This window comes from Polyodon spathula, chromosome 42 (genome assembly GCF_017654505.1).
Source record: "Polyodon spathula isolate WHYD16114869_AA chromosome 42, ASM1765450v1, whole genome shotgun sequence".
Classification (NCBI taxonomy): Eukaryota; Metazoa; Chordata; class Actinopteri; order Acipenseriformes; family Polyodontidae; genus Polyodon; species Polyodon spathula.
In genome coordinates this window covers 2,719,034-2,744,645 of record NC_054575.1, presented here as the reverse complement: position 1 = coordinate 2,744,645, position 25,612 = coordinate 2,719,034, and the positions used below count along the sequence as shown (strand labels likewise).

The window sequence follows — 25,612 nt, the reverse complement described above, 5'->3', positions numbered from 1 at the left end:
TCTTCACTGGCACTGCAAAGGAGAGGCAAGTTAGCAATCCCTCTTTTTTTTCTAAACCTAAGCACTTTTAAATTATAAATATACTGTCGCTTTTTCGGTATGATTTCAAACACTAAAAAAAAAAAACCAAAAAAAAAAACTTGACCATCTTTGGTTCCTCAGCTTTGCAAGGCCCCTTAACCATGATAACAACAAAATGTCCCGGCATTTTTTAAATGTTTTTGTTGTTTTCGTTATTTACGAGAATTACCAGGAACCAATATATATGGTCAATTTATATATTAATATATATATATATAAAAAAATTTTTTACAAAAAAATTTTTTCGTCGCAGTAAAAGTGTTCGGATATAAAAAATACTGCGACATAATATACACACACACACGTGCATATATATATATATATATATATATATATATATATATATATATATATATAATTATTTGTTGTCATGCAGTCAAACACCTATAAATACCTCCAATGTTTTGATTCAAACACATGCTTCCTTGAGAAAGATATGTATAATATATATATATATATATATATATATATATATATATATATATATATATATATATATATATATATATATACAGAAAAATTATACGAGTCAAAATACAAAAATATAGTTTTTTCACATATACGTGGGTAAATTAATATTAATCAATTAAATGAAAAATATTAACAAATGAGATTGTCGACGACGACAAAGGCTTTCTGCTCCAGCACGAGCCGCTTCACTAACGGCTGTTTTTAATTTGAAAAACTAAAAAATCAGCCTCGTGGGGCAAGAAGATTCTGGCGTGAGCACGAGACTGACAGGGGTAACGGTTATTTCTAACCTTTAAAATTGAACAAATAAAATAAAATAAAATATACCTACATATTGTTATTATAATTTTGTTTAAATAATTTAATACAGTTTCCATTCGCAAAACGTAAATGAGAAAGTGTGAAAAAGAAAAAGCTCGTTTTCTTGTACTGCTAAGAAAGCGGTAAGTTTAACATTCACTTGTGTCATTCATTTGAAATTACAATCACAAATGAGCGTATTATTATTATTATTATTATTATTATTATTATTATTATTATTATTATTATTATTATTATTATTATGACAGAGTTCATATTGGTCACAATAATAGAAAGATTTATAATTTTTATTAAAAAAAAAATGTTTTTTTGTCACGGTATATGTCGACTGCCTATCCTGTTATTATTATTATTATTATTATGCAATAGATAACGAACAGTGCCGTGTTTTAATTAAAATTAAAATAATATCCCTTATTAAACAAGTTCTCATTAGGCGAAGTACTTTGAAATTTAAAATCAGTGCCATTGTCATAGCCTGCAATTATTCTGAACGTTTTTTTTTTTTTTTTAAAGTTGCATTCAGCTACATTTCTCCACATATACCAAGATCGCCTTTGAATTATGTGACAACTTGTTCATCAAAACGTCATTGCCCCTTTTTATTGTCAAAATGATATGAAATACACCTGGAAGTACTTATAACTTTTTATTAGAATCTTATTTATTTATTTTCAGGTATGCAAGATATTTTCCAGAAGGATAATAATAAAATATTATACAAAAGTGCTTGTAAAGTAGAGCACTTTTTTTTCTCTTTCTTTTCCTATTTACATCATGCTTTATGATATTTATAAAATACACTGTAGGATTATTAATGGTACTTTCATAATGGGCTTTATTTATTTGTTGTTTTTTTTTTTACAGGGTCTCAAAGAGAACCAAAGGTCACTGAGAGTTGGGGTGGGATTCAACATCATCCCTTGTGAGAATTTAGAGAGGTGTGACTGTAGAAAGGGATGTTTCGTTACACTCTATTGCAATTAAACAGAAATGTAGAATTATAAATATTTACCAATAAAAGGTGCAGAAAAGTGAGGTTCTGCTAAAGTTACAGGAATTTTCTATCCTGCTGAAATGCTAAAAGTGCCCTGCAGGGGTCTACTGTATCTGAAAAAATAATTACCACTATATAATGACATCCAGCAATGCTTTATTTAATGTTATATTTGTATATTACTTTTGCATTTCAGAAGAAAAAAAAAAGGTCTGCATTTGAGACATGAACTTTATTTTAATCTTAATTATCTTAATAGGGTAGTACATCATTAGCCCAGCAATAATTTTTTTGCAATTTTCTGATTTTGTGATCCGTCAACTAAAAAGATTTTTCTATGCAATTTGTTTTTTAACACATCACAAGTCATACACTGACACATTTATATATATATATATATATATATATATATATATATATATATATATATATATATATATATATATATATATAAAAAAACATGAGAAGAATTAAAATATATGAAAAGCAAACAAAACTACCGGTGACTAAGAGGAAGCAGTCAGGACTCAGTACCTGTTTCTGAAGAGCTGTCAGGGAGGCCTGTTCATCTGGAAATGTACTCCTTTCCAGTATTCCTTAAATTATTTGTAGTCGGATAAGTATAACTAACAGGAGCACAGGGAGTCAGCACTGTGTATCAGTGTTTCTGTATTGTTAATATTATTATTAGTTGTAGTAGCAGTATTCTTCCTAGTATCAGTAAGAGCATATAGTCAGTACTTGTTACCTCGCAGACTTCCAGTGGGAATGGTATAGGCTTCAATGCAGAACAGGTCACCTTCAAGTCTCAGACGCTCTTTTTGCGAGGCGGGGGATAGTAAGCTGGTGTGAATATGCAAGCACGAAAGGGTGGGAGGAAGGAGGGGGGTCAAATTAGGTGCCGTTTCACCTTCACCACTGAGAGTTTAACAAATGATACATGTCATCAGGGGCTATGAAGTGACAGCCTGGCACATAGCATAGATATCTATTACCATGGTACTTACAGCTGAGACAGTACAGTCTGTGAAGGAAGTTTATACTGTCGACCAAAAAAAACAAAACAATTCAGAAAGTTCATTTCACCTCTCAGGGAAAAAAAAAAAAAATAGGGCATTAATTAAGAGCTGGAGCATTATTAAACAGCAATGCTGCTGCAAAATGTGAGGTGAGATGACTCATATTTCTTTTCTCTCTTGCATTCTATAAATAGACAAGCAGTAAAATAAACAGGGAGCAGGGTTACGTTACAGCTCCTTAATCAGCGAGTGGTGCGGGGCAGGAATTTCACAGGGTTATCTTTGTAGTGAAAGATAAATGGAAGGAAACAATGCAGTGTCAGTGAGATGCACCCTGGGGGCAATGCTTTCACTAGCTGCACAAGGAAAGCAGGCTGGCACTGACCTTGGTCTCAGATTTCACAATAGGGGACAGCTGCAATGGTGGTGGTGGTGGTGGGGGGGGGGGGGGGGGGGGGGGGTGGGTGTGTGTGATATATTGCCTCAAAGCTCTTTCTTGCAATAGGTCTAAGGTCTGTCAACTGAAAATCCTCAGTTTGAATCCCTTTTGGCAAGTGCTGCTTGATTCTATGCGCTCTAATCCTGTTGTTTGAAAACCCTTTTAATAGACACTGACACAAAAATCTCACTGTTGTTAAGTTTTTCCAAAAGTTTTAGAATAAGACCCAGACTTTTCAAGTGTCTGTTTCCAGGGATCAGTAAAAATAACTTTACTTCTGGCAGATAAGCTTTTTGTTTGCATTATGTTCTGAATCACGATATAAAATGAACAGAACGTTTTGCCTGTTTGCAGTCTGCTAACTCTGAAAATGTGAGTGAAGTTGAGGTTCAGTCACTTTGAAGCTCTGCTGTAAGACTGCTACACAGTTACTTAGTAGTTTTAGTGCTGCTGTCTTCAGTGATCCTGAACGCTGTCCCTCCTTCCCCATCTCCCAGGAAGAAGCTGGCTCAGAGGCTGCAAGATGCGGAGGAAGCCGTCGAGGTGTGAATGCTAAATGCTCCTCCCTGGAGAAGACCAAACACAGGCTACAGAACGAGATTGAAGATCTCGTGGTGGATCCGGAGAGGTGCAACGCAGCAGCCGCTGCTCTGGACAAGAAGCAGAGGAACTTTGACAAGGTGAGATTCAGGGGTTTCGATGAAGAGAATGCATTAGGGTTAGTTATGGGTGGCAGCTGTATTTTGAAACCCTTTTGTACAATGTGACTGTAATGACTTGTTCTCACCGTGCCCATGCCAGGTCCTGAACGAGTGGAAGCAGAAGTTTGAAGAGTCGCAGAGTGAGCTGGAGGGCTCCCAGAAGGAGTCCAGGTCCCTGAGCACTGAACTCTTCAAGCTGAAGAACGCTTATGAGGAGTCTTTGGACAATCTGGAGACCCTGAAGAGGGAGAACAAGAACCTGCAAGGTGGGGGATCCAAACTCACACAATTCTTGTGTCAGCTGTGTTTCTAATTCTGAACCCTTTTTGAGAAGCCATTGTACTGAAGGAATGTTCTTATTTACCCAGAGGAAATCTCTGACCTGACTGAGCAACTCTGTGAGGGGGGCAAGACCATACAGTCTGCTCTGGAGGAGGCCAAGGTGAGTGAGAGACACAGATACCACAGTAACCACAGTATTCGCAGCTCTCCATGGTTACCCTGAACCAACACACTGCCACAGAAATGGGGTCTTACACCTCTCATGTTTCAGTCCATAAAATAAATCAACAAAATAAAAAAAAATAAAAACTCACAATTTTCTCTCTTTCTCCTCTTTTCTGTCTGCCTCTCTCTATGTGTTTGTCTCTCTCTCTTCCCCTTGAAGAGTAAAACTGCTCTGTAGAGGTAAAATGCATTTGAAAATGAATTATGATGCTTCTGTGTTGTGTGTCTGCTTTGATGAATGAATATAATTACAGGCTATAGAGAAAAACTCGTAAACCCATACAGAGAAGACAAAGTAAAAGATCTGATGTGCCTCAAGGCCACATAACAGAAAATGTTCTTATTTTATCATTCAAACATTACAGAAACATTTGTGACTAATATCAATAGTTTTTAATGTGATATTTAAAAAATGATATCCTAAATAATGTTATACTATTGTTTGTCAGGATCTTATGTCTGAAATAAAGCTTAGGGCTATTATTATGCCGTGGCGTTGCCTAAGAAGTTGCTTTCTGTGGCACACTGTAAAGTAAAAGTTTTATGTTTGGTTGCCAAAAGCTAGCATGTCGGTTATAGCCATGGAAGTAACTGACTTCTGGATTAGTTAGGAACTTTTGCAGGGATGGAAAAAAAAAAAAACAGGAATGGGTCTAACTTCTATGCAATGGGAGCCTTGTTTTCATCCCTGTTTTGTAATAGTAGTTTAAGATGATTTGGTCACATGGCCTTTATCTTTTTCTTTTTTTAAACATGTTGATGAAATAATAAAAAGCACCATCTGGACCAGATAATTCAATATACAGTAGACTTGATGTAATGCAAAATATGGTTTATTACTATTATTGTTGTTATTATCATTATTATTATTATTATTATTATTATTATTATTATTATTATTATTATTATTGTCATTAACCCTACTACTACTACTAATAATAATAATATAATTTCTTCTATATTTTTCTTTAGCAGTACGCATCTATACTCTGCAAACTGACTGGTAGAGAACACAAACACTGAAGATACAGTATGTAATGCATGTATGTAAGTACAGTATTATCTATAAACAATTTCAACTGATGATAATACGAGATCTAGTATCATGTTAAGCTCAAAACACCAACAATATTCTTCTTACCTGCAATATTATTAAGATGTTTTTTGTTTGTAGATTGTCCCACACTTTAGCTTGTAAGTTTCCTGCACCAAAGACAAGAATATGACAATACTGCTGTAGTCACATCACATCACATCTCAACACAGTAGATTCAAATAACTTTGTTTACTATCCCCTTCTATGATGTTTGGAATCATTCTGAGTGGTCTTACTCAGATATTTTAGTTTTTTTGCCTCTGTGTCTGTTAAGGTACAGGTTCAGGAGGTGGTCTTCAGTTCTACAGTAGCTACAGGGTTAGCTTGTGTTACATATGTAATAATACAGTAATCACAAGTAAGTGCCACAACCATCTAGTGAACATGTACTGAAGACAGGTTTAACTTTGTACTGAAAACACAGCTGTGCACAGGTTGTAGCTGTGTCTTATTTTTATAAATGCAATTTTCAAAAGCTAGCCTGGGTTATAAAATGCTAATGGCAGGCAACTAGGACAACTAAGACTAAGAACTTGGAGTTCATAGGTTGACAGCGTGACACACAGCAGTGAACTGCATTTGTAGGCAAGCGAGTAGACTAGACAGACAGTTTATTGGCTAATTAAATATATAAGGTCATATCTATTTAAATACATTAAACAAGAATTTAAGATCCAGACCTTGAGTGTGCTTGAAAACTGCATTTAAACAGCAGTGCTTAAAGAGTAAATTAATATCATCAAAAATATAGCATTACACGTCCCCACTTATTGTTACAACTGCATAAATAATGTGCCTGTCACTTTCTTTTCATTAACATCCTGACAACTTTTTACACTTATAACTTTAAAGTCTGTTTCAAAGCTCTTTTTTGTAATGTCTGCTTGACAATGTGAGCAATTATCCTGACACCATCAGTGCACTAGAGCGGACATTTGGGAAAAAAAAAAGTAAGTAAGTGTTGTAAGTTGTTAGGATGGTAACAATGATAAGACAAATTCCAGGTACCTTATTTAAAATGATGAGAAAAATAAAAAATACAGCTGCTGTTACAAATGATAAAACAATTTGAAGGAAAATGTTTGGTTTGCATTCGATTCCACATTTTTTGCCTTTACAGAAAATGAATCCAAAGATAACTACTTGCTGTTGTGTCTTATCGTGCAAAAAAAGTAAAATGAGTTTAGTGGTTTGCTGTTATTTCATATAAATTGACAAAACACTAAACAGTGTGTCAGTTTTATTATTAGTAGTATTAGTATGTATTTATGTTAATGTGTCAATAGTGACTAAGACCACAGACAGCAAGCACTCTTTTCTTTAGCAGAAGTGAAGAATCTTCAGCATGGGTTACACTGTGTATTTTTATTATTATCATTATTGTTGTTAATATTAATTGCAGAACATGGAGTCAGCACTCCTTACCTCCCTGTTTCCAGCAGCAATGAAACAGGCTTCAGTGCTGCCCCTCAGAACAGGTCACCTTCAAGCCTTACAGACCCTTACTGCATTGTGCCATGTGTGTGTGCCGACAGGAGAGTGCAAGGGTGTGGGGCGCTAATTATGGACCTTTATAAGCTTTCACTTTGGAAAATTAACAGATTATACAGGTCAAAAGAGGGTATCTGTTGACAGCATGACACACAGGACAGGCATTTTACATAGCTGCTGCCCCCTGCCTGGACTTGGATGTTCTTTTTTTTTTTAAATCAGAAAAAGTACATTTTTTTTGTATTAAATAAATTTGAATAAATGTAATATTTTCATATTAACAAATTAGAAAATAACTGCTGCATCAATGGCTGGGAAAGCAGGTGTTACTTATTTATTTATTTAGTGTCAGCTGGATAAGTTTGGTTGCTCGAAAGTATGTGCTGTTTTTTGTGGCATGCACATATCTCTGTATGCATTCATTTGGGAGCTGGAGCGTTAATGAACAGAGTTCATCAGAGTGGTGATGCTCATGCTGAAAGATATGAGGCCATGTGACTCTCATGTGTCCTTTCAATCATAAGCAGCACAGAAACACTTTATTAATAGACAAGAGGTAAAAGACAACAGGGAGTAGGGTTACAGCATATGATAAATAAACTGGCTTAAATCCACTCTTCCTTTCAGAGCAAATGTCATAATCCTCCAGGACACAGTGGCACTGTTGACTTTTATTGGTTTGAAATTCTTGGTGAGTCGGTGCTGATTTCAGGAGAGGTCTGGACAGCTGGGAACAGTGTTTTAGCACACAATGGGAAGCTGGGCATCAGTTCAGCACTGCTCGAGCTGTTGCAGATGTACGGTATGCTACAGACTGATCAATTCGTAATACATGTACTAGTATTGCAAAGCTAGAATTGATTATGAAGGAGTTATCATTTTGAACAAAGTCCATTCACATCTTAATTTCAGAATACAAAGATTATTTTAAAAACGGGAATCAGTGGTGTTAAAACTTCCAAACAAATTGCACATCAGGAGAGGTACAGTAGCAGCATAGTTTTAAACTGAATTCAAGTTTCCTTTTAACAGGACATTTATAACTGTTATAGTCAGTCCATAGTAATTTATGAACTTAAATTGACAAGAGGTTCGTTCTTATAGACAGTAAAGTGATAACATCGACAACTGATGTGATATCTGTGTATAACAAAACCTTGTTATGCACAGGTAAACACAGTTGATCCTGTACAAACATGACTGATATCTCGTTCTGACTGTGACGCTCAAGCTGTCCTGCTCAATCAGAGAGTGGCGCGGGGCAGGAATTTCACAAGGTTATCTTTGTACTCAACGATAAAGGGAAGGAAACAATGCAATGTCAGACATGCACCCTGTGGCCCAGGGAGCAATGCTTTCACAGGCTGAAGAAGGAAAGCAGGCTAACATTGACTTTGGTTCACAACAGGAGACAGCTGCAAAGGGGTTTGAAGAGATACATTGCCTTAATGAGGAGGTTAAAGTTCTTCATTGAAATACCTCTGCTCACATCCACGTTCCCTAACAGGGACTGTCTGTGCTCCTGTGCATGTATGACATGGGTGTGACTTTGTGTATTATGTTTCCTTGTTAGTGCAATGGGGTTAGAATGTTTTTATTTTTTATTTTTTTATTTTAACTGGATATGTTTTCTTCCCCTGCCCTTTAAAATACTACTGCAGTAACAAAGCATAACATTTTAAAATGCACTTATCCTTGTTGGGTCTATGCCCTTGTGTGAACATTGTGTATCTGTGTCCCTAAGGTACGCATGTTAGCCCCCTGCATGCGTTTGTAATTGTCTTTATCACTGCGCTTGTGTCTATCTAAAGCCACCTCACGTAGGGAATTCCTATTATGGACGAAAATTAACTTAAGTAGGGATATAAAAAAAAAACACATTACTGATCTCGTTATGAAACGTGTACAGTGACATAAAAGGGCACATCCCCCTTGCCAGACATAGAGACACAATTAGATTCCTGCCTCCTGGGATGTCACCTCCAAATTTGGGAGAGTTGTTCACTTTATAAAGGAGAGCAGCAGGGTCTGGTGTAAACGGAGTAAGCATTTATTTTGGTAAGCATTCATTGTGTCTGAAGGGTAGAGATGTCCTATTGTTATATTATTAGTAGGTAATCACTATTTCTGTATTGTTTTTAGCCACATGAACTGTTATTTTCTTTCATGTTGATCCATAATTAGACTGTTTTAACAGTTTTTTAAGCGTGCTTGCTGCAGACAACAAGATTAATTATTTTCTTACGAACTTTCAGATGGAAAAAAGTGTACAGGGCTTGTTCTTTAAACTTTACCAATAGCTTTTCACACGTAAAGCTGTTAATTTCCAGGTATTCTAGATTGTAACGGGTGGTCAGAGTCCGTCCTTAAATCTCTAGCTTCACTGCCACCTGCTGGTAATAAATCATAAAGGAGTTCCTGAGAAGGAAAGACTCACAGATTTTCTTGTCACACTGTTTTTGTCTGTCTACCTACAGGTTGAGGAGCCTCTGCTTTACTTCTTGCTTGTTTTTCACTGAACCGGTAAGAGTTTTATGTGAACTACTATCTATTTAAATATTAAGTTAGCTGTTAAATATGAACATATGGTTTTATCAGAAGTTAAATGATCGTTTTTTTTTCTTTTAGTTTTTAATACATTTCAGGTTAAGAACATCTTTTGTAATGTAATGTTTAAAAACAACCCTTGAAAAACACTAAGATGAGTTTCTTTGAATCTTTCTGCTTCTAGATATGAGGAAACTATTAAATGGTCTTTTGGTGCTTTCTTGTCAGTGTAATATTAATTGTTTTTGAAAGAGTAACTTGGTGTTGCTCTTGTTGATGCTTTGTAATAGAGAACTCTTGATGAGCTTAACCTGTTAAAGAATAGAAAAGAAAAACTAAACAGACGTAACATAACAATTAATTGTGAATCACTCTTTATCTCCCTAATTGCTATTTAGAGTTTAAAATGAGTGATGCACAGATGGCTGAGTTTGGGCCCGCCGCCCCTTACCTGCGGAAGTCCGATAAGGAGCGTCTGGAGGCGCAGACCAAGCCCTTCGACATGAAGAAGGAGTGCTTCGTCCCTGACCCTGTGGAGGAGTTTGTCAAAGCCAAGATCAGCAGCCGCGACGGTGACAAAGTCACCGCCGAGACTTACCATGGCAAGGTAACAATCACACAGCACAATATTTTTACCTTTCAATGGATCATAATTTTTTGTTTTAGAAAAACGGTTTGTAAACAATTTTATATTCAGTAGTACACTGTCCACACCATCCAGTGTTTGTTTTGTTACATGTAAAACCAAAACCTTGTCACGGGATTCGGATGAGATGTAAAACCGAGGTCCTATTGATAGTGACTCTGCAGCAGCAGTTGTTGAAGTGTTCTTTACCTCCTAGTCTCTAGAAGTCACTTTAGATAAAAGTGTCTGCTGAAAAAGAAAGGGGGAGTTTTACACCCCACTTGAAAATACGAATGTTTTATGTTACATTATATGTTACACTTTTACTGGTGTAACTAGTTTAACAATGTGCACTGTTCCACACTATTCAGGTACGTTCTGTAAGACATGTACAGTAAGTGCTATAATTTCCCAAATGTTTAAATATTGAACTGCAAAGATTTCAAAAACAAGTTAGGAATTACTTAGGAAATGGGAACTTGAGTTTTTAATGGTATCTGAGCCATTAAACACAAAACAACATATATTTTTTTATTTCCAGGATTCATTCGTCTGTGTGCATGATCAGAATTTTTCTCTCTGTGTCTCCTAAACTAAATATTTATAACATATTCCAAATTTTATTTAATGTTTTTCTGCTGAAACAGCTGATATTTTTTAATTGCAATTTATAACTTGTATGAACCGGAAAGCATTTTTTAAACACTGTTTTCTTTTTTATTGTGTAGCCTATATTTTTTAATTTGAAAGGTGACCAAACAAATGTCAATTTGATTGTATTATTTTAGTTTTGTCTTGTAAACAAGTTAGCAATAACAAGAAATGCCGCAAGAAATGTTATATATATATATATTTTTTTTTATTCAACCGATAATCATGATAATCCTGATCATTTACAACTGATAATCGATAATTGAAAATGTAATTATTGTCCAACACTACCTGGCAGTTTTTTTTTTGCACATTCGGTCACCTTCCGGCTGTGCATGGTCATTGTGCTAATATTTGAATGCTATTCTGCAGATGCATTGCTAACCTGAGGGCTTGTCTGTGTTGATTTTCAGACTGTCACAGTAAAGGAGTGCGATGTCCACCCTCAGAACCCGCCCAAGTTCGATAAAATTGAGGACATGGCCATGTTCACCTTCCTGCACGAGCCCGCCGTGCTGTATAACCTCAAAGAGCGTTACGCAGCCTGGATGATCTACGTGAGTGCAGAGTGACCTCAAACCCTAAACCCTCTGATAGACTGACAGATACTGAGTGTTGCCTCTTCCTTTCAGACCTACTCTGGGCTGTTCTGTGTGACAGTGAACCCCTACAAGTGGCTGCCTGTGTACAACGCAGATGTGGTCAATGCATATCGAGGCAAGAAGAGGTCTGAGGCTCCCCCTCACATCTTCTCCATCTCTGACAATGCATATCAGTACATGCTGACAGGTAAGACACACCTACACACACACAAAATAAATGCTATATCATTCAAAATATTACCTTGTATAATAATATCAATCATTGTTTTGTCTCTTTCAGACAGAGAAAACCAGTCTATCCTGATCACGTAAGTCAATCTGAGGTTTATTTTAACGTTCTTATATGTGAAGTATTTGAAGGGAAGAGTTTAAGATCTCATTAAATTGCAAGAGATATGAACTAGGAATGTGAAACACTCACCCTGCTTGTTACTGTACCCACAGCGGAGAATCCGGTGCTGGGAAGACTGTGAACACCAAGAGAGTCATTCAGTATTTTGCCAGCATTGCTGCAGTCAAGAAAGATACAGTTACCTCTAGCAAGGTGTGTCAGAGTCTGAGTGTGTGTTTGGGGAAGTGTGGGTACAGGAAAAGGGGTCTATGGGATCAGACCCTGAGGAAAGCCTACTCAAACTAGGCAGCTGCTTAGGGCGGCAAAAATAAATAAATAAATAAATAAAAGGAAGGAAGGAAGGAATCTGCATTACGTGCGAAGCACTGCTCTGGCGACGTTTAGCTCCACGGTAACTGGCATCACAATGAAGAATCCTATCCATGCACACTCTTTCGTGTTGTTAGCAGTAAATTGATAGTAAATTGTGTTCATTTTATCTATTATGCTGTTCTATAGGGAAAATGGCTTTATGACTGACTTACGTCATCCTTAATGTAGACGCAAAGTTTCAAGAGGCTGTGTGGTCCAGTGGTTAAAGGAAAGGGCTTGTAACCCGTTCAAATCCTGGCTCACTGACTGACTCGCTGTGTGACCCTGAGCAAGTCACAACCTCCTTGTGCTCTGTCTTTCGGGTGAGACGTTGTTGTCAGTGACTCTGCAGCTGATGCATAGTTCACACACCCTAGCCTCTGTAAGTTGCCTTGGATAAAGACGTTTGCTAAACAAACAAATAAAAACAGTAAAATAAGTAAGCCATGAGACAGGCATCAACTCTCAACAAGAATTGTAAGTTAATGATTTAAAGTTATGGGAATTTATGGTATTTTGAAAGTACAGAATCAAGCGATAAAAAAAAGAAAATCGGAATTTTGCCTTTTCATCCTGAAGACACTAGCTAGCGTAACACCGGGACAGGCTGAAGTCTGTTTGTGTTCAATCACAGGGGACCCTGGAGGATCAAATCATCCAGGCCAACCCAGCATTGGAGGCTTTTGGTAACGCCAAGACCTTGAGGAATGACAACTCGTCACGTTTTGTGAGTATACCCATATTTATACAGCACTGGTCTAGTTACGCTATTATTTTCCTCTTTGCTGTAATTGGTCAGTAATATTTAATAAAATTGATATTAAATCAGGGAAAGAGTAGAAGACTGAACATTTCATTAATAAAAAGTAATTTCTTTAATCTGGCACTTTTAATTATTAACTCGTTGTTCTCTTTCTGTTCGTCAGGGTAAATTCATCCGAATTCACTTTGCAGCCAGTGGCAAGCTAGCTTCTGCTGACATTGAGACCTGTAAGTATTTTTTTATATAAGAGTTTTTATTTTTTTTAGCATTCACTTTTATAGTGAAGTTTAATCTGATATCTGTTTGTTCCGTTCCAGATCTCCTGGAGAAGTCTCGTGTGGTCTTTCAGCTCAAGGCTGAGAGAGACTATCACATCTTCTACCAGATCCTGTCCAACAAAAAGCCAGAGTTGCTAGGTCAGTATTTCTGTCCTCACTCAAGTGTGTGAGTGTGGGATTATATAAGCAGACAGGAGAGATGCGATCATTGTATTGTCCCTCTTCCTCAGAAATGCTCCTGGTCACCAACAATCCCTTCGACTACGCCTTCATCTCTCAGGGTGAAGTCACTGTCGCCTCCATCGATGATTCTGATGAGCTGATAGCCACAGATGTGAGTGAGGCTCTCTCTTTACACATCGTCTGATCCAACAGGGTGCAAGGAGTTCCACTCATAGACCCCAAGTGAGAGGCTGGAAGCCTCCATATCGGGAGAACTGTATAGCTCTCAGCATTGTTACTAAATCGAGTAAGCAGACCTCAGGCAGAGAGGCATGTTCTTATTCCCTTTTTCTCTGTCCTGCAGAGTGCCTTTGATGTGCTTGGCTTCACTCAGGAGGAGAAAAATGGAGTGTACAAGCTGACTGGTGCCATCATGCACTATGGCAACATGAAGTTCAAGACGAAGCAGAGAGAGGAGCAGGCAGAGGCTGACGGCACTGAAGGTGGGTCTGATTGTGTGAATGGGAGAAGGGGGAGTGGAAGGGCTGGAGTCATTTTCTTGTTAATGTCAATTACACTCCAGTGGATTAGTATCTGTATCAAGACTATCACATTTACCCACAGCAGCAGCAATGGTTGTGATTGATGGGAATTTCTTTCATTCCTAGATGCTGACAAGGCCGCCTACCTGATGGGACTGAACTCTGCTGATCTCATCAAGGCACTGTGTCACCCCAGAGTCAAAGTAGGGAACGAGTGGGTCACCAAGGGACAGAATGTCCAACAGGTGAGTCTTAGAGAGAGACATGAGAAATGGATGTAGGACTAGGACTGTATACTGAGGGAAAACACTAACCTGATGTAGGTGGAGAGTTAAGTATGATCTAAACCTGTGCGTGCAACTAGTCAAGTATTTCCTCTGCAGTTTCTCAGGCAATTAGTCACTCACCTCCTTGTCTCTTTCCTCCCAGGTGAACTACTCCATCGGTGCACTGGCCAAGTCAGTGTATGAAAAAATGTTCAACTGGATGGTGGTGAGAATCAACCAATCCCTGGACACCAAGCAGGCCCGCCAGTACTTCATTGGTGTGCTGGACATTGCTGGCTTCGAAATCTTTGATGTGAGTGTCTTTGTGTCGTTAAACTGTCTTTACATCCTGAGGGTCATTCTGAAAATAAGAACAAAATGCTAAGGTCAAAAATAAGAAGAGTAAGTAAAGGTTTTTGTTGGTGTCTTAGCACAAGTCTCAGCTATCTAAAAGGATTTGTTTTTCTTGTCTGTTGTTGCAGTTCAACAGCTTTGAGCAGCTGTGCATCAACTTCACCAATGAGAAGCTGCAGCAGTTCTTCAACCACCACATGTTTGTGCTGGAGCAGGAGGAATATAAGAAGGAGGGCATCGAGTGGGAGTTCATTGACTTCGGCATGGACCTGCAGGCCTGCATCGACCTCATTGAGAAGGTGGGGAGTGCTTTAGAAAAACTTTCCATTTTATTTTGTGTGCATCAACTATGTAATTGTATGTTGGTATTTATGTGTGTATGTATGTGATATTTGCTTACTCACCTGGACGTTTCTTTTGAAATCAGCCCATGGGTATCATGTCCATCCTTGAAGAGGAGTGCATGTTCCCCAAGGCCAGTGACATGACCTTCAAAGCCAAGCTGTACGACAACCATCTGGGCAAATCTGCAAACTTCCAAAAGCCCAGGATCGTCAAAGGAAAGCCAGAGGCCCACTTTGCCCTAGGCCACTATGCTGGCATTGTAGATTATAACATCATAAACTGGCTGATGAAGAACAAGGACCCTCTGAATGAGACTGTGGTCGGGCTCTACCAGAAGTCTTCCCTCAAGCTTCTTGCCACCCTCTTTGCCAACTATGCTGGAGCTGAGTCTGGTAAGAAAAGACAAAGATTGATAATTATAATAGCACATCTATCACATAAGATGGTTGAAAACACATTTCCTAACAGAGAGGTCACTCTCTTTCACCCCCATTGAGGTTGAAATAGTGTTTAAGCAAGTGGCTTAAAACATCATGGTACAGTTGCTTTTTAATATATGTGTTTATTTAAGACATCCTATTTCATTCAGGGGTTCAACATAACCTTATTTTTTCTGCTTAGCAATGCAAGACGCAGATAAAAAGAAGGGGACAAAGAAGAAGGGATCTTCCTTCCAGACTGTGTCTGCTCTCCACAGGGTGAGTGATTGAAAAGGGGAAAAGATTTTCAGGAAAGATTGTTGATAACGGAAAGCCCTCAATCTTTATCTTTTCATCTGCAGGAAAATCTGAACAAGCTGATGACCAACCTGAGGTCAACACATCCTCACTTTGTGCGCTGCATCATCCCTAATGAGACCAAGACTCCCGGTGCGATGGAAAACCCTCTGGTGATGCACCAGCTCCGCTGTAACGGTGTGCTGGAAGGCATCAGAATCTGCAGGAAGGGCTTCCCCAACAGGATCCTGTACGGAGACTTCAAACAGAGGTACATCTCTCAAGCAGTGCCCTTGTTCAATTTCTCTTGTAGTGCTTTGTATAAATCCAACTGAGTCCCTGTCTCCCTTCACAGATACCGTATCCTGAACCCTTCTGCCATCCCAGAGGGCCAGTTCATAGACAGCAAGAAGGGATCTGAGAAACTGCTGGGATCCCTGGACATCGATCACACCCAGTACAGATTTGGACACACAAAGGTAGAATTGAGACTACAAAATAACCCCTATACTGAATACTTTGTGTGGATAATACTGGTAAAAAAGAGCCAGAATTTAGGAGCTCCCTTTTGTTTTGGTGCCAGGTGTTCTTCAAGGCTGGTCTCCTGGGTCAGCTGGAAGAGATGAGAGATGATCGCTTATCTCTGATTATCACCCGGATCCAGGCCCAGTCTCGCGGTCTTCTCTCAAGAATTGAGTACAATAAGATTGTTGAGCGCAGGTAAGGATGGCTGTCTTAAAAGTGCTCCCCTCCATGGTCACCTCCCGATATTAGACTGTTCCAATGCTGACTGTGCTGGGTATAGTGTCGCATTTCAGAGGAAATGTTTTATTCCATTAAGTAGTGTTGTATGCTCTCTGTCCAGCAAAAAAGGGATGTGGGGATGTGTAATACTGAGAATGCAATAGTCATTTAAAAAATGTATTGGAAATTCAGTTCCCCTCCACAAGGAGTAATAAGTAATAAGTTATGAATGAAACTAGTATTCAAGCAAAAAAGTATGGGAAATCTTCACACCTGTCATTGCCTCCCCAGAGATGCCCTGCTGGTAATCCAGTGGAACGTCCGTGCCTTTATGAGTGTGAAGAACTGGCCCTGGATGAAGCTGTTCTTCAAGATCAAGCCTCTGCTGAAGAGCGCAGAGAATGAGAAAGAGATGGCCAACATGAAGGATGAGTTCATGAAACTCAAGGAGGCTTATGCCAAGTCTGAGGCCCGCAGAAAGGAGCTGGAAGAGAAGATGGTCTCTCTTCTCCAAGAGAAGAACGACCTGCAGCTGCAAGTCCAGACCGTGAGTGAAACATTTCTGAGCTCCTTCTGGGTTACAAAATAATCTTGCTTGCCTTGCCTGGACATAAATGCTGTACATAACTAAGGTAGAATTATGGCCAAAAGGTTAAATCCTAGGAGGTAATGATAATTACTCTACTGTTTGCTCTCCAGGAACAAGACAATCTTTGTGATTCAGAGGAGAGGTGTGACCAGCTGATCAAAAACAAGATTCAACTGGAGGCGAAAACCAAAGAGCTGACGGAGAGGCTGGAGGATGAGGAGGAGATGAATGGTGAGCTGACGGCCAAGAAGAGGAAGCTGGAGGACGAGTGCTCTGAGCTGAAGAAGGATATTGATGATCTGGAACTCACTCTGGCCAAAGTGGAAAAGGAGAAGCACGCCACTGAGAACAAGGTTAGTATCTGTCTGTCTGTCTGTGAAACTCCTCTTTGTAAGCGCTTTGGGTGCTGAGTCTTTTCTCTCTGATTAACAGGTGAAGAACCTGACTGAGGAAATGGCGGCTCTGGATGATATCATCGCCAGGCTAACCAAGGAGAAGAAGGCTCTGCAGGAGGCTCACCAGCAAACCCTGGATGACCTTCAGAGTGAGGAGGACAAAGTGAACACCCTGACCAAGGCCAAAGCAAAGCTGGAGCAGCAGGTCGACGATGTGAGTCACTCAGTTAGCTTGACAGATCAATACTAATGAAGTCATAAACTGGGGTTCACATAACTTTTAACATTAGGTTCTCTCGTGAGTAACAGCAGAAAATTAAGGGTCTTCATCGAAGTGGCTGCTGATCTCCACCTCCTCCTCTGACATTTCAAACAATTGGGACCACAGCAATAGTTTCTGAATGTTTAAGTAGGAGTCGGGATTGCTGGTTGTTTCAGTTTTTAACAAATCATCTTGCATTCTGTATTTATTTTAATATCCAACCACCATATTGCTGCCCCTGGGGATTCAAAAGCAAAAACCCAAACACTTTGTCAGTTTATTAGTGTTGTTGAACACTTTAGCTTGACGGACCAACGGTATTTATATAAGAATATAACTGAGGCCGAAAAATATATTATTTTAAGTAAAATGGTTAAGTAAATGTATTTTTTAATATTCACATTTAAATGTAACAACTTCCTCCAGTCAGTTTTAATGCCTTAATGCCACTCCCTGTAACTACATCCCTCTTCTCTGAATGGACGGCTTAATAGAGATCTCTGCTATCATTAGTTGTTTAAGTGCTCATTAAAAGAGAATGATTGATCTTATAAACTTGTGTGGTTCCACCTATCACTCAATTTTTTAATAAAAACTTGAAGCAGCCAATAATAGCGCTAGCAGGGAGGAACTGTAGTTAAATTGGAACCCTCCTGCAGATTGCTGACAGAGGAACAATCCAGAGGATAGGCAGGTATGGCTTACCTTGCAAGCGTGAGCACCCTCGCTGCCATTATGAAAAATGCTTTCCTGTTAAAAATGTACTGACGGTAGTCTTTACGTCTTAAAGAACAACATGGAAGTCCGAATTGTTCTTTATTGTGTACCTCTGGTTCAGTTATGTGAACCCCTGGTTGTAAAACTTTGACTTTAAATGATGGCAAATGTAACCCACTGATTCCTAAACTTGGGGGGTCGTGAGATGGTTTCTTGGGGGACGCATCACATGGAGAAATCTTCTCACTCAATTGACTAATATTGATTACAACATTTACTACCCTGACAGCTGTGTATAATCAATAATCTCTTTTTGAAATGCCCATGCTTAAGATGATGATTCTACATAAATCAAAAGTTCTTATTTCTATCGATTTAATTGGATGGATGCCTAATGTGAGCCAATAAAATATTGAAACATCTGATACAACCTACGTAACATATCTATATTTTTTTTTATTTACATTTTTACTAGCTTGAAGGCTCATTGGAGCAAGAAAAGAAGGTGCGGATGGACCTTGAAAGAGCCAAGAGGAAGCTGGAAGGAGATTTGAAGTTGACCCAGGAGAGCCTAATGGACCTGGAGAATGATAAGCAGCAACTGGAGGAGCGGCTGAAGAAGTATGAATTAAGATTAATTATTGGAATGCTGAACAATTTTATAGTGAATGTAACTGTACCTGATTGTCAAACTGTTAATATTATGTTGAAACTATTGCGGAATAGTTATATAACCTATGTTCAAAATTTCGTCCAGGAAAGACTTTGAGATCAGCCAGCTCAACAGTAAAATTGAGGATGAGCAGGCACTGTCAGCCCAGTACCAGAAGAAACTGAAGGAGCTTCAGGTAATTTAAAGCCGACCTTTTGCCTTACCTGCATGCACTCTGTATTCCTTCCCTACTTATCCCTGTGTCACGGTCTCATTGCCCCTTCCCCAGGCCCGCATTGAGGAGTTAGAGGAGGAGCTGGAGGCAGAGAGAGCTGCCCGTGCCAAGGTGGAGAAGCAGCGGGCAGACTTGTCCCGGGAGCTGGAGGAGCTCAGTGAGAGGCTGGAGGAGGCGGGCGGGGCCACCTCAGCCCAGATCGAGATGAACAAGAAGAGGGAGGCTGAGTTCCTGAAGCTGCGGCGAGACCTTGAAGAGGCCACACTGCAGCATGAAGCCACATCCTCCACTCTGCGCAAGAAACATGCTGATAGCACGGCTGAGCTCGGGGAGCAGATTGACAACCTGCAGAGAGTCAAGCAGAAACTAGAGAAGGAAAAGAGCGAGTTCAAACTGGAGCTGGACGACGTGGTCTCCAATATGGAGCATGTCGCTAAAGCCAAGGTAGGAAATACAGTTCTATACAGTGTGCAGGATGGGTCACCAGGATCCCGTATTGACTGTTGGAGATCCTATCCATTTCCATTTAATATGTATCTAAACCTCACATGCAGGCTAACTTGGAAAAGATGTGCAGGACTCTGGAAGATCAGATGAATGAATATAGGACCAAGGCTGAAGAAGGTCAACGCACCATCAATGACTTTACAACACAGAAAGCTAAGCTGCAGACTGAGAATGGTAAGAGTTGCATACAACAACATTGTTATTTTGAAGAAGTAATATTATGGTCAATCTCAAAGAAAGAGATGTAGAAAATACTTCATTATCAGTGGATCCAGAATGTTTTTGAGGTGGTCAGAGTTCTAAGACACACATCTTCGGTTTTGTCTTGTTAGGTGAACTTACCAGACGTCTTGAAGAGAAGGAATCTCTTGTCTCTCAGCTGACCAGAGGCAAGCAGTCCTACACTCAGCAGGTTGATGACCTCAAAAGACAACTGGAAGAGGAAGTGAAGGTAAAGCAGCATCAAATACTGTCTTCTGATGAAACAGGGTGTCTGAAAACCGGGTTTCTATACAGTAAGCTGTTTGTTTGGTTTCTCCCCAGGCGAAGAACGCACTTGCCCATGCAGTGCAGTCTGCCCGCCACGACTCAGACCTCCTGAGGGAGCAGTATGAGGAGGAGCAGGAGGCCAAGGCTGAGCTCCAGCGCAGTCTCTCCAAGGCTAACTCGGAGGTGGCACAGTGGAGAACCAAATATGAGACTGACGCCATCCAGAGAACTGAGGAGCTTGAGGAGGCCAAGTAAGGGCAACTAAACATATTATCTATAGCATAAGTTAGTTCTAGAATATGACCAAGACTTTGGAAGCATTATAGACCTCCAGGTGACAGTAAAATAACTTTTCTTCTGACAGATAAGCTTTTTGTTTGCGTTATGTTTTAATTACAATATAAGACGAACAAAAAGTTTGTCTGCTTGCAGACTGTGCAGCTCTGAGAACATAGAGTGAAACTGATATATGAAGCTCTCGTGTAAGACTGCTATACAGTTAATTAGCACCTCTGATAGGACTGAAAGCTGTCCCTCCTTCCCCATCTCCCAGGAAGAAGCTGGCTCAGAGGCTGCAGGACGCGGAGGAAGCCGTCGAGGCTGTGAATGCTAAATGCTCCTCCCTGGAGAAGACCAAACACAGGCTGCAGAACGAGATTGAAGATCTCATGGTGGATCTGGAGAGGTCCAACGCAGCAGCCGCTGCTCTGGACAAGAAGCAGAGGAACTTTGACAAGGTGAGATGTGGGGGTTTTGATGAAGAGAATGCATTAGGCTTAGTTATGGGTGGCCGCTGTATTTTTCAGCCCTTTTTTACAATGTGATTGCCAGGTCCTGAACGAGTGGAAGCAGAAGTTTGAAGAGTCGCAGAGTGAGCTGGAGGGCTCCCAGAAGGAGTCCAGGTCCCTGAGCACTGAACTCTTCAAGCTGAAGAATGCTTATGAGGAGTCTCTGGACAATCTGGAGACCCTGAAGAGGGAGAACAAGAACCTGCAAGGTGGGGGATCCAAACTCACGCAATTCTTGTGTCAGCTGTGTTTCTAATTCTGAACCCTTTTTGAGAAGCCGTTGTACTGAAGGAATGTTCTTATTTACCCAGAGGAAATCTCTGACCTGACTGAGCAACTCGGTGAGGGAGGCAAGACCATCCATGAGCTGGAGAAGGCTAGGAAGCAGCTGGAGCAGGAGAAGTCTGAAATACAGTCTGCTCTGGAAGAGGCTGAGGTGAGTGAGAGATACAGATACTGGGATTCTAGGAGGAAGAAACACAGGCAAGATGTACCAAAAAAAGGTGCAGATTAATAGATATTAGGATAGGAAGCTTTGTATCAATCAGAGTGTATCCTAAAGAACTTATTGTCCTGACAGGCCTCCCTGGAGCACGAGGAAGGGAAGATCCTGCGAGCTCAGCTGGAGTTTAACCAGGTGAAGGCTGAGATTGAGCGCAAGCTGACTGAGAAGGATGAGGAGATGGATCAGGCCAAGAGGAACTACCAGAGAGTGATTGAATCCCTGCAGACCTCACTGGAGTCAGAGACCCGCAGCAGGAACGAGGCCCTCAGGCTGAAGAAGAAGATGGAGGGAGACCTCAATGAGATGGAGATCCAGCTCAGCCAGGCCAACAGGATTGCTGCAGAGTCACAGAAGCAGCTCAAGAGCGTCCACGCTAACCTGAAGGTAACGCTGCTCTTTTGTTTTGATAAACAATAAGCTCCTCTCTGATAGCCTTGGCTTGTTGTTAAGATGAATTCAGTATTCTTCACAAAGATGTCTGGTTTTGGACACCGATTAGCAGTTATCTTCCCCCTTCGTGAAAGCTTAATCTTGTTTTGTCCTCTTTGGCCTCCAGGATGCTCAGCTCCAGCTGGATGACTCCCTTCGTGCCAACGATGACCTGAAGGAGAACATCGCCATAGTGGAGAGACGCAACAATCTCCTGCAGGCTGAGCTGGAGGAGCTGAGGGCGATGTTGGAGCAGACAGACAGAGGCCGCAAGCTGGCTGAACAGGAGCTGCTGGACATCAGCGAGAGGGTTCAACTCCTGCACTCACAGGTACGACAGCACTGGAGCAAAGATGACTATGGAATACAAGCCTGATTCCCCAGTCAGTCCTCTGTAACCTGGGTCTCTCTCACTCTCTGCAGAACACCAGCCTGATTAACCAGAAGAAGAAGCTGGAGGCCGACACATCCCAGCTGCAGACAGAGGTGGAGGAGGCTGTGCAGGAGTGCAGGAACGCTGAGGAGAAAGCCAAGAAGGCCATCACTGATGCTGCCATGATGGCAGAGGAGCTGAAGAAGGAGCAGGACACCAGCGCTCACCTGGAGCGCATGAAGAAGAACATGGAGCAGACCATCAAGGACCTGCAGCACCGCCTGGACGAGGCCGAGCAAATCGCCATGAAGGGCGGCAAGAAGCAGCTGCAAAAGCTTGAGGCCCGTGTAAGTGTCTGACAGTTACAGGTCTCGATTTATTGAATCTGCTAGCCATCAGGACCTGACACTTTTCTGACACTGCGATTTCAGGTGCGGGAGCTGGAGAATGAGCTGGAAGGGGAGCAGAGGAAGAGCAGCGAAGCTGTGAAGGGAGTCAAGAAATATGAGAGACGCATCAAAGAGCTGACCTACCAGGTATCTCCATTCTATTCTTCAATGCAACTGATACAGTGAATGCCCTGGTGAATTACTGAGTTGTGACTGTTGAATTGTTTCTTTCAGACTGAGGAGGACCGTAAGAATATGGCCCGCCTGCAGGACCTGGTGGACAAGCTGCAGATGAAGGTGAAGTCGTACAAGAGAACCGCCGAGGAGGCTGTAAGTAACTCTCTGCATTCTCTTCTCATCCCAGTGTTCAAGCAGTTTCCATTGAGCCCAGTGTTACAGATGAACCACTGACTTTGCCCTTGTGTGTCACTGTCAGGAGGAGAATGCCAACACTAACCTGGGCAAGTTCCGGAAGCTGCAGCATGAGCTGGACGAGGCGGAGGAGAGGGCTGATATCGCCGAGTCTCAGGTCAACAAGCTCCGGGCCAAGACCCGTGACATCGGGGGCAAGGTGAGTCACCCACACTGAACCATTCTGCATGCTCTCCACAGACTGTCCTGTTTGTGATTGTTTTACACTCTTTCCATTACATCTTGAAACAGAGACTTGCAATGAAGTAAATGAAAGGTAAATGTAAAAAGCTGGAAGTCACCACACAATTGCCTTTGAGCAAGGTTATTTGCACAAGCAGTTGTAGAGCAGTATTGTCCAAAAGAAATCGCTGACTAGCCAGAGGTGTGACTGCGGTCACAGCGTTTTAGCCACGTGCACTAATTTTATAGAATACATACACTTAAACAACACAGGTAAATGTACCTCACACAAACCTGGTGTTCAAACAGGGACAACACAAGTTAGTGGCACAATCAACAATCAACAACACAATAATGTTTTTTTTGACACAAGTTTTGATGTTCATTTACTTAACAAGCATCTACTTAACAAATATCTACCACCATTCAGTGTGGAACTTTGCAGTCTTTCTCTTTCACCAATATTTGGAATTCTAGCATGAATTTATCAGACGTGGCACATCTTAGTGTAGCAGGTTTGTGTCCAGCAGTTGCGAAGCGGTACTTTGACTTCATCAGAGTGATTGCTGAGAATTTTATAGAAAAGGGAGCTGTCAATCGTGGTGATTGACAGAAAAAAAAGTTGCCTTAATGTATTTCAGCGCTATCTCTTCGCAGCAGCGTTGCCACTGGCATTGAAATACATGGTAAAGAATTTTATTTTGGCCTTTCTTGTCGGTCACCTCGCCTCGCTCAAGTCTTGTACGTGTAAATCCACCTTTATATGTCATTTTAGCAGACAACCAATAAGCATTGATCAAGGAAACGTGCTGCTTTTCGTCTTACCATTTTATCAACAAAGTAAACATGCATATGCCGTGCGAATATGCGAGTACTGATGATGAATTTACTTGTCAAAAATGCAATTCGCCACGTCTGGATTCCCAATTCGCCACATGTGGCTAGTGGCCAACGTATTGGACAACACTGTTGAAGAGCATCTACCAGCAGGTGTAGAGTCTGTCACAGCAACGAGTCACCACTCTGTTTCATAAATGTAAAACCAGTGATTCATGTATTTTAGGTGGGAAAGGATTATTCATAGTGATGAATGATTACATTTTATTATAATTTGAAGATTAAATTCAGCATTAAAAAATGTGTATAGATTGACTAGAGTTGAATAATTATACATCTCTAATAAATATGTTTAGAAATAAATGAAATAAATCTAACTGTCGAATGCTATGTATTAATATAACTGACCTCCATGTGAAGCCATTTATAACGACGAAGTCCATGAAGCCTCTTATATTTCCTGTCCGCAAACAGTTTGCAAGCAATAACCTCGTTCTCAGCTCTCCAGCACCGCTTTCCTGCACTTTAATAAGCACTACTGCTCTCCATTATCAGCGGTTACCCTTCACTCTTATAAACCAGCACACTGCAGGTGTAAGCAGCTGAAAGCTGGGATGATACATCAGCTGTTACTTCCCGTGAAAATACGTCAGTAAAGAAAAAAACTCACCAGTTTTCTCTCTTTCTCACTCTCTTTCTCTCTCTCCCTCTCTCTCTCTCTCTCTCCTCTCTTCTCTTCCCCTTCCAGAAAGGGCTGGATGAAGAGTAAAGCTCTCAGACGGACCTTTCTGAAAAACTCTTGTCTGCTGTGGTTTAGTGTCCCTTCTGCCATTCTTCTTCCCTTCCTGTACGTTCAGTAGAAATAAAAATGCATTTGAAAATGAATTATGATGCTCCTGTGTTGTGTGTCTGCTTTGACAAGTGTGATTACTGTCTATGGGGTTCCCTCAGTGGAGAGACTAAGTTGTCCTGGCCCAGATAAGATAAGAAATCTTATAGCCAGATCAAATAAAAGATGCTAGGACCCCATTCACACTTGCGATTTAAGGCAGCCCAGGACCGCCTTTTCTCATATGTGAACGCTCCAAAAAAGAAAAGGCAGCCTAGGGCCGGCCTAGATTTGGGCCACCGTTTTGATGTGGCCCAGGGCCAGCCTTTGCATATAAAAGAACGCAAAGCAGAGTTAGGTCCGCCTTTTCGTATCACATGACCAATTTGGTTACGTCGCTCGGTACTCCCACGTGCACGAAAGGTAAAAAGAAAGGTGAATGCTCTGCTAGCCAAGGTGGCAGTGGATCAGTATTGAATGGTAATTATTTCTAGATCGTACAACTTTAATTAAAAAAATATTAAATTAAAAAAAAAAAAAAAAATCTAATGGGTTAACGTTCAGGTTGTTTCTTTCACAGTGCATTCTTATTTATACTTAA

The 25,612-nt window shown here is 40.5% G+C and overlaps 1 protein-coding gene and 1 pseudogene across 1 annotated transcript; both read left to right on the top strand.

Annotated features, from left to right (window-relative positions):
* Positions 1-3,018: 3,018 nt before the first annotated feature.
* LOC121305205 lies at positions 3,019-4,549 on the top strand (annotated as a pseudogene).
* A 5,045-nt stretch (positions 4,550-9,594) lies between these two features.
* Positions 9,595-25,067, top strand: LOC121305152 (myosin-7-like). The gene is made up of 38 exons (XM_041236690.1): positions 9,595-9,646; positions 10,069-10,277; positions 11,360-11,503; positions 11,579-11,735; positions 11,829-11,856; positions 11,993-12,092; positions 12,886-12,978; positions 13,178-13,241; positions 13,332-13,430; positions 13,523-13,626; positions 13,819-13,957; positions 14,123-14,241; positions 14,426-14,575; positions 14,745-14,915; positions 15,044-15,353; positions 15,583-15,659; positions 15,743-15,948; positions 16,033-16,156; positions 16,261-16,397; positions 16,713-16,968; positions 17,121-17,363; positions 17,443-17,619; positions 18,860-19,005; positions 19,142-19,232; positions 19,326-19,715; positions 19,826-19,952; positions 20,111-20,229; positions 20,322-20,518; positions 20,821-21,004; positions 21,099-21,264; positions 21,367-21,491; positions 21,636-21,944; positions 22,117-22,320; positions 22,413-22,709; positions 22,794-22,898; positions 22,986-23,081; positions 23,188-23,322; positions 24,931-25,067. Exons 2-38 carry the CDS (start codon positions 10,077-10,079, stop codon positions 24,949-24,951), a joined length of 5,811 nt encoding a protein of 1,936 aa, XP_041092624.1. The 5' UTR covers positions 9,595-9,646; positions 10,069-10,076; the 3' UTR covers positions 24,952-25,067.
* The last annotated feature ends 545 nt before the right edge of the window (positions 25,068-25,612 follow it).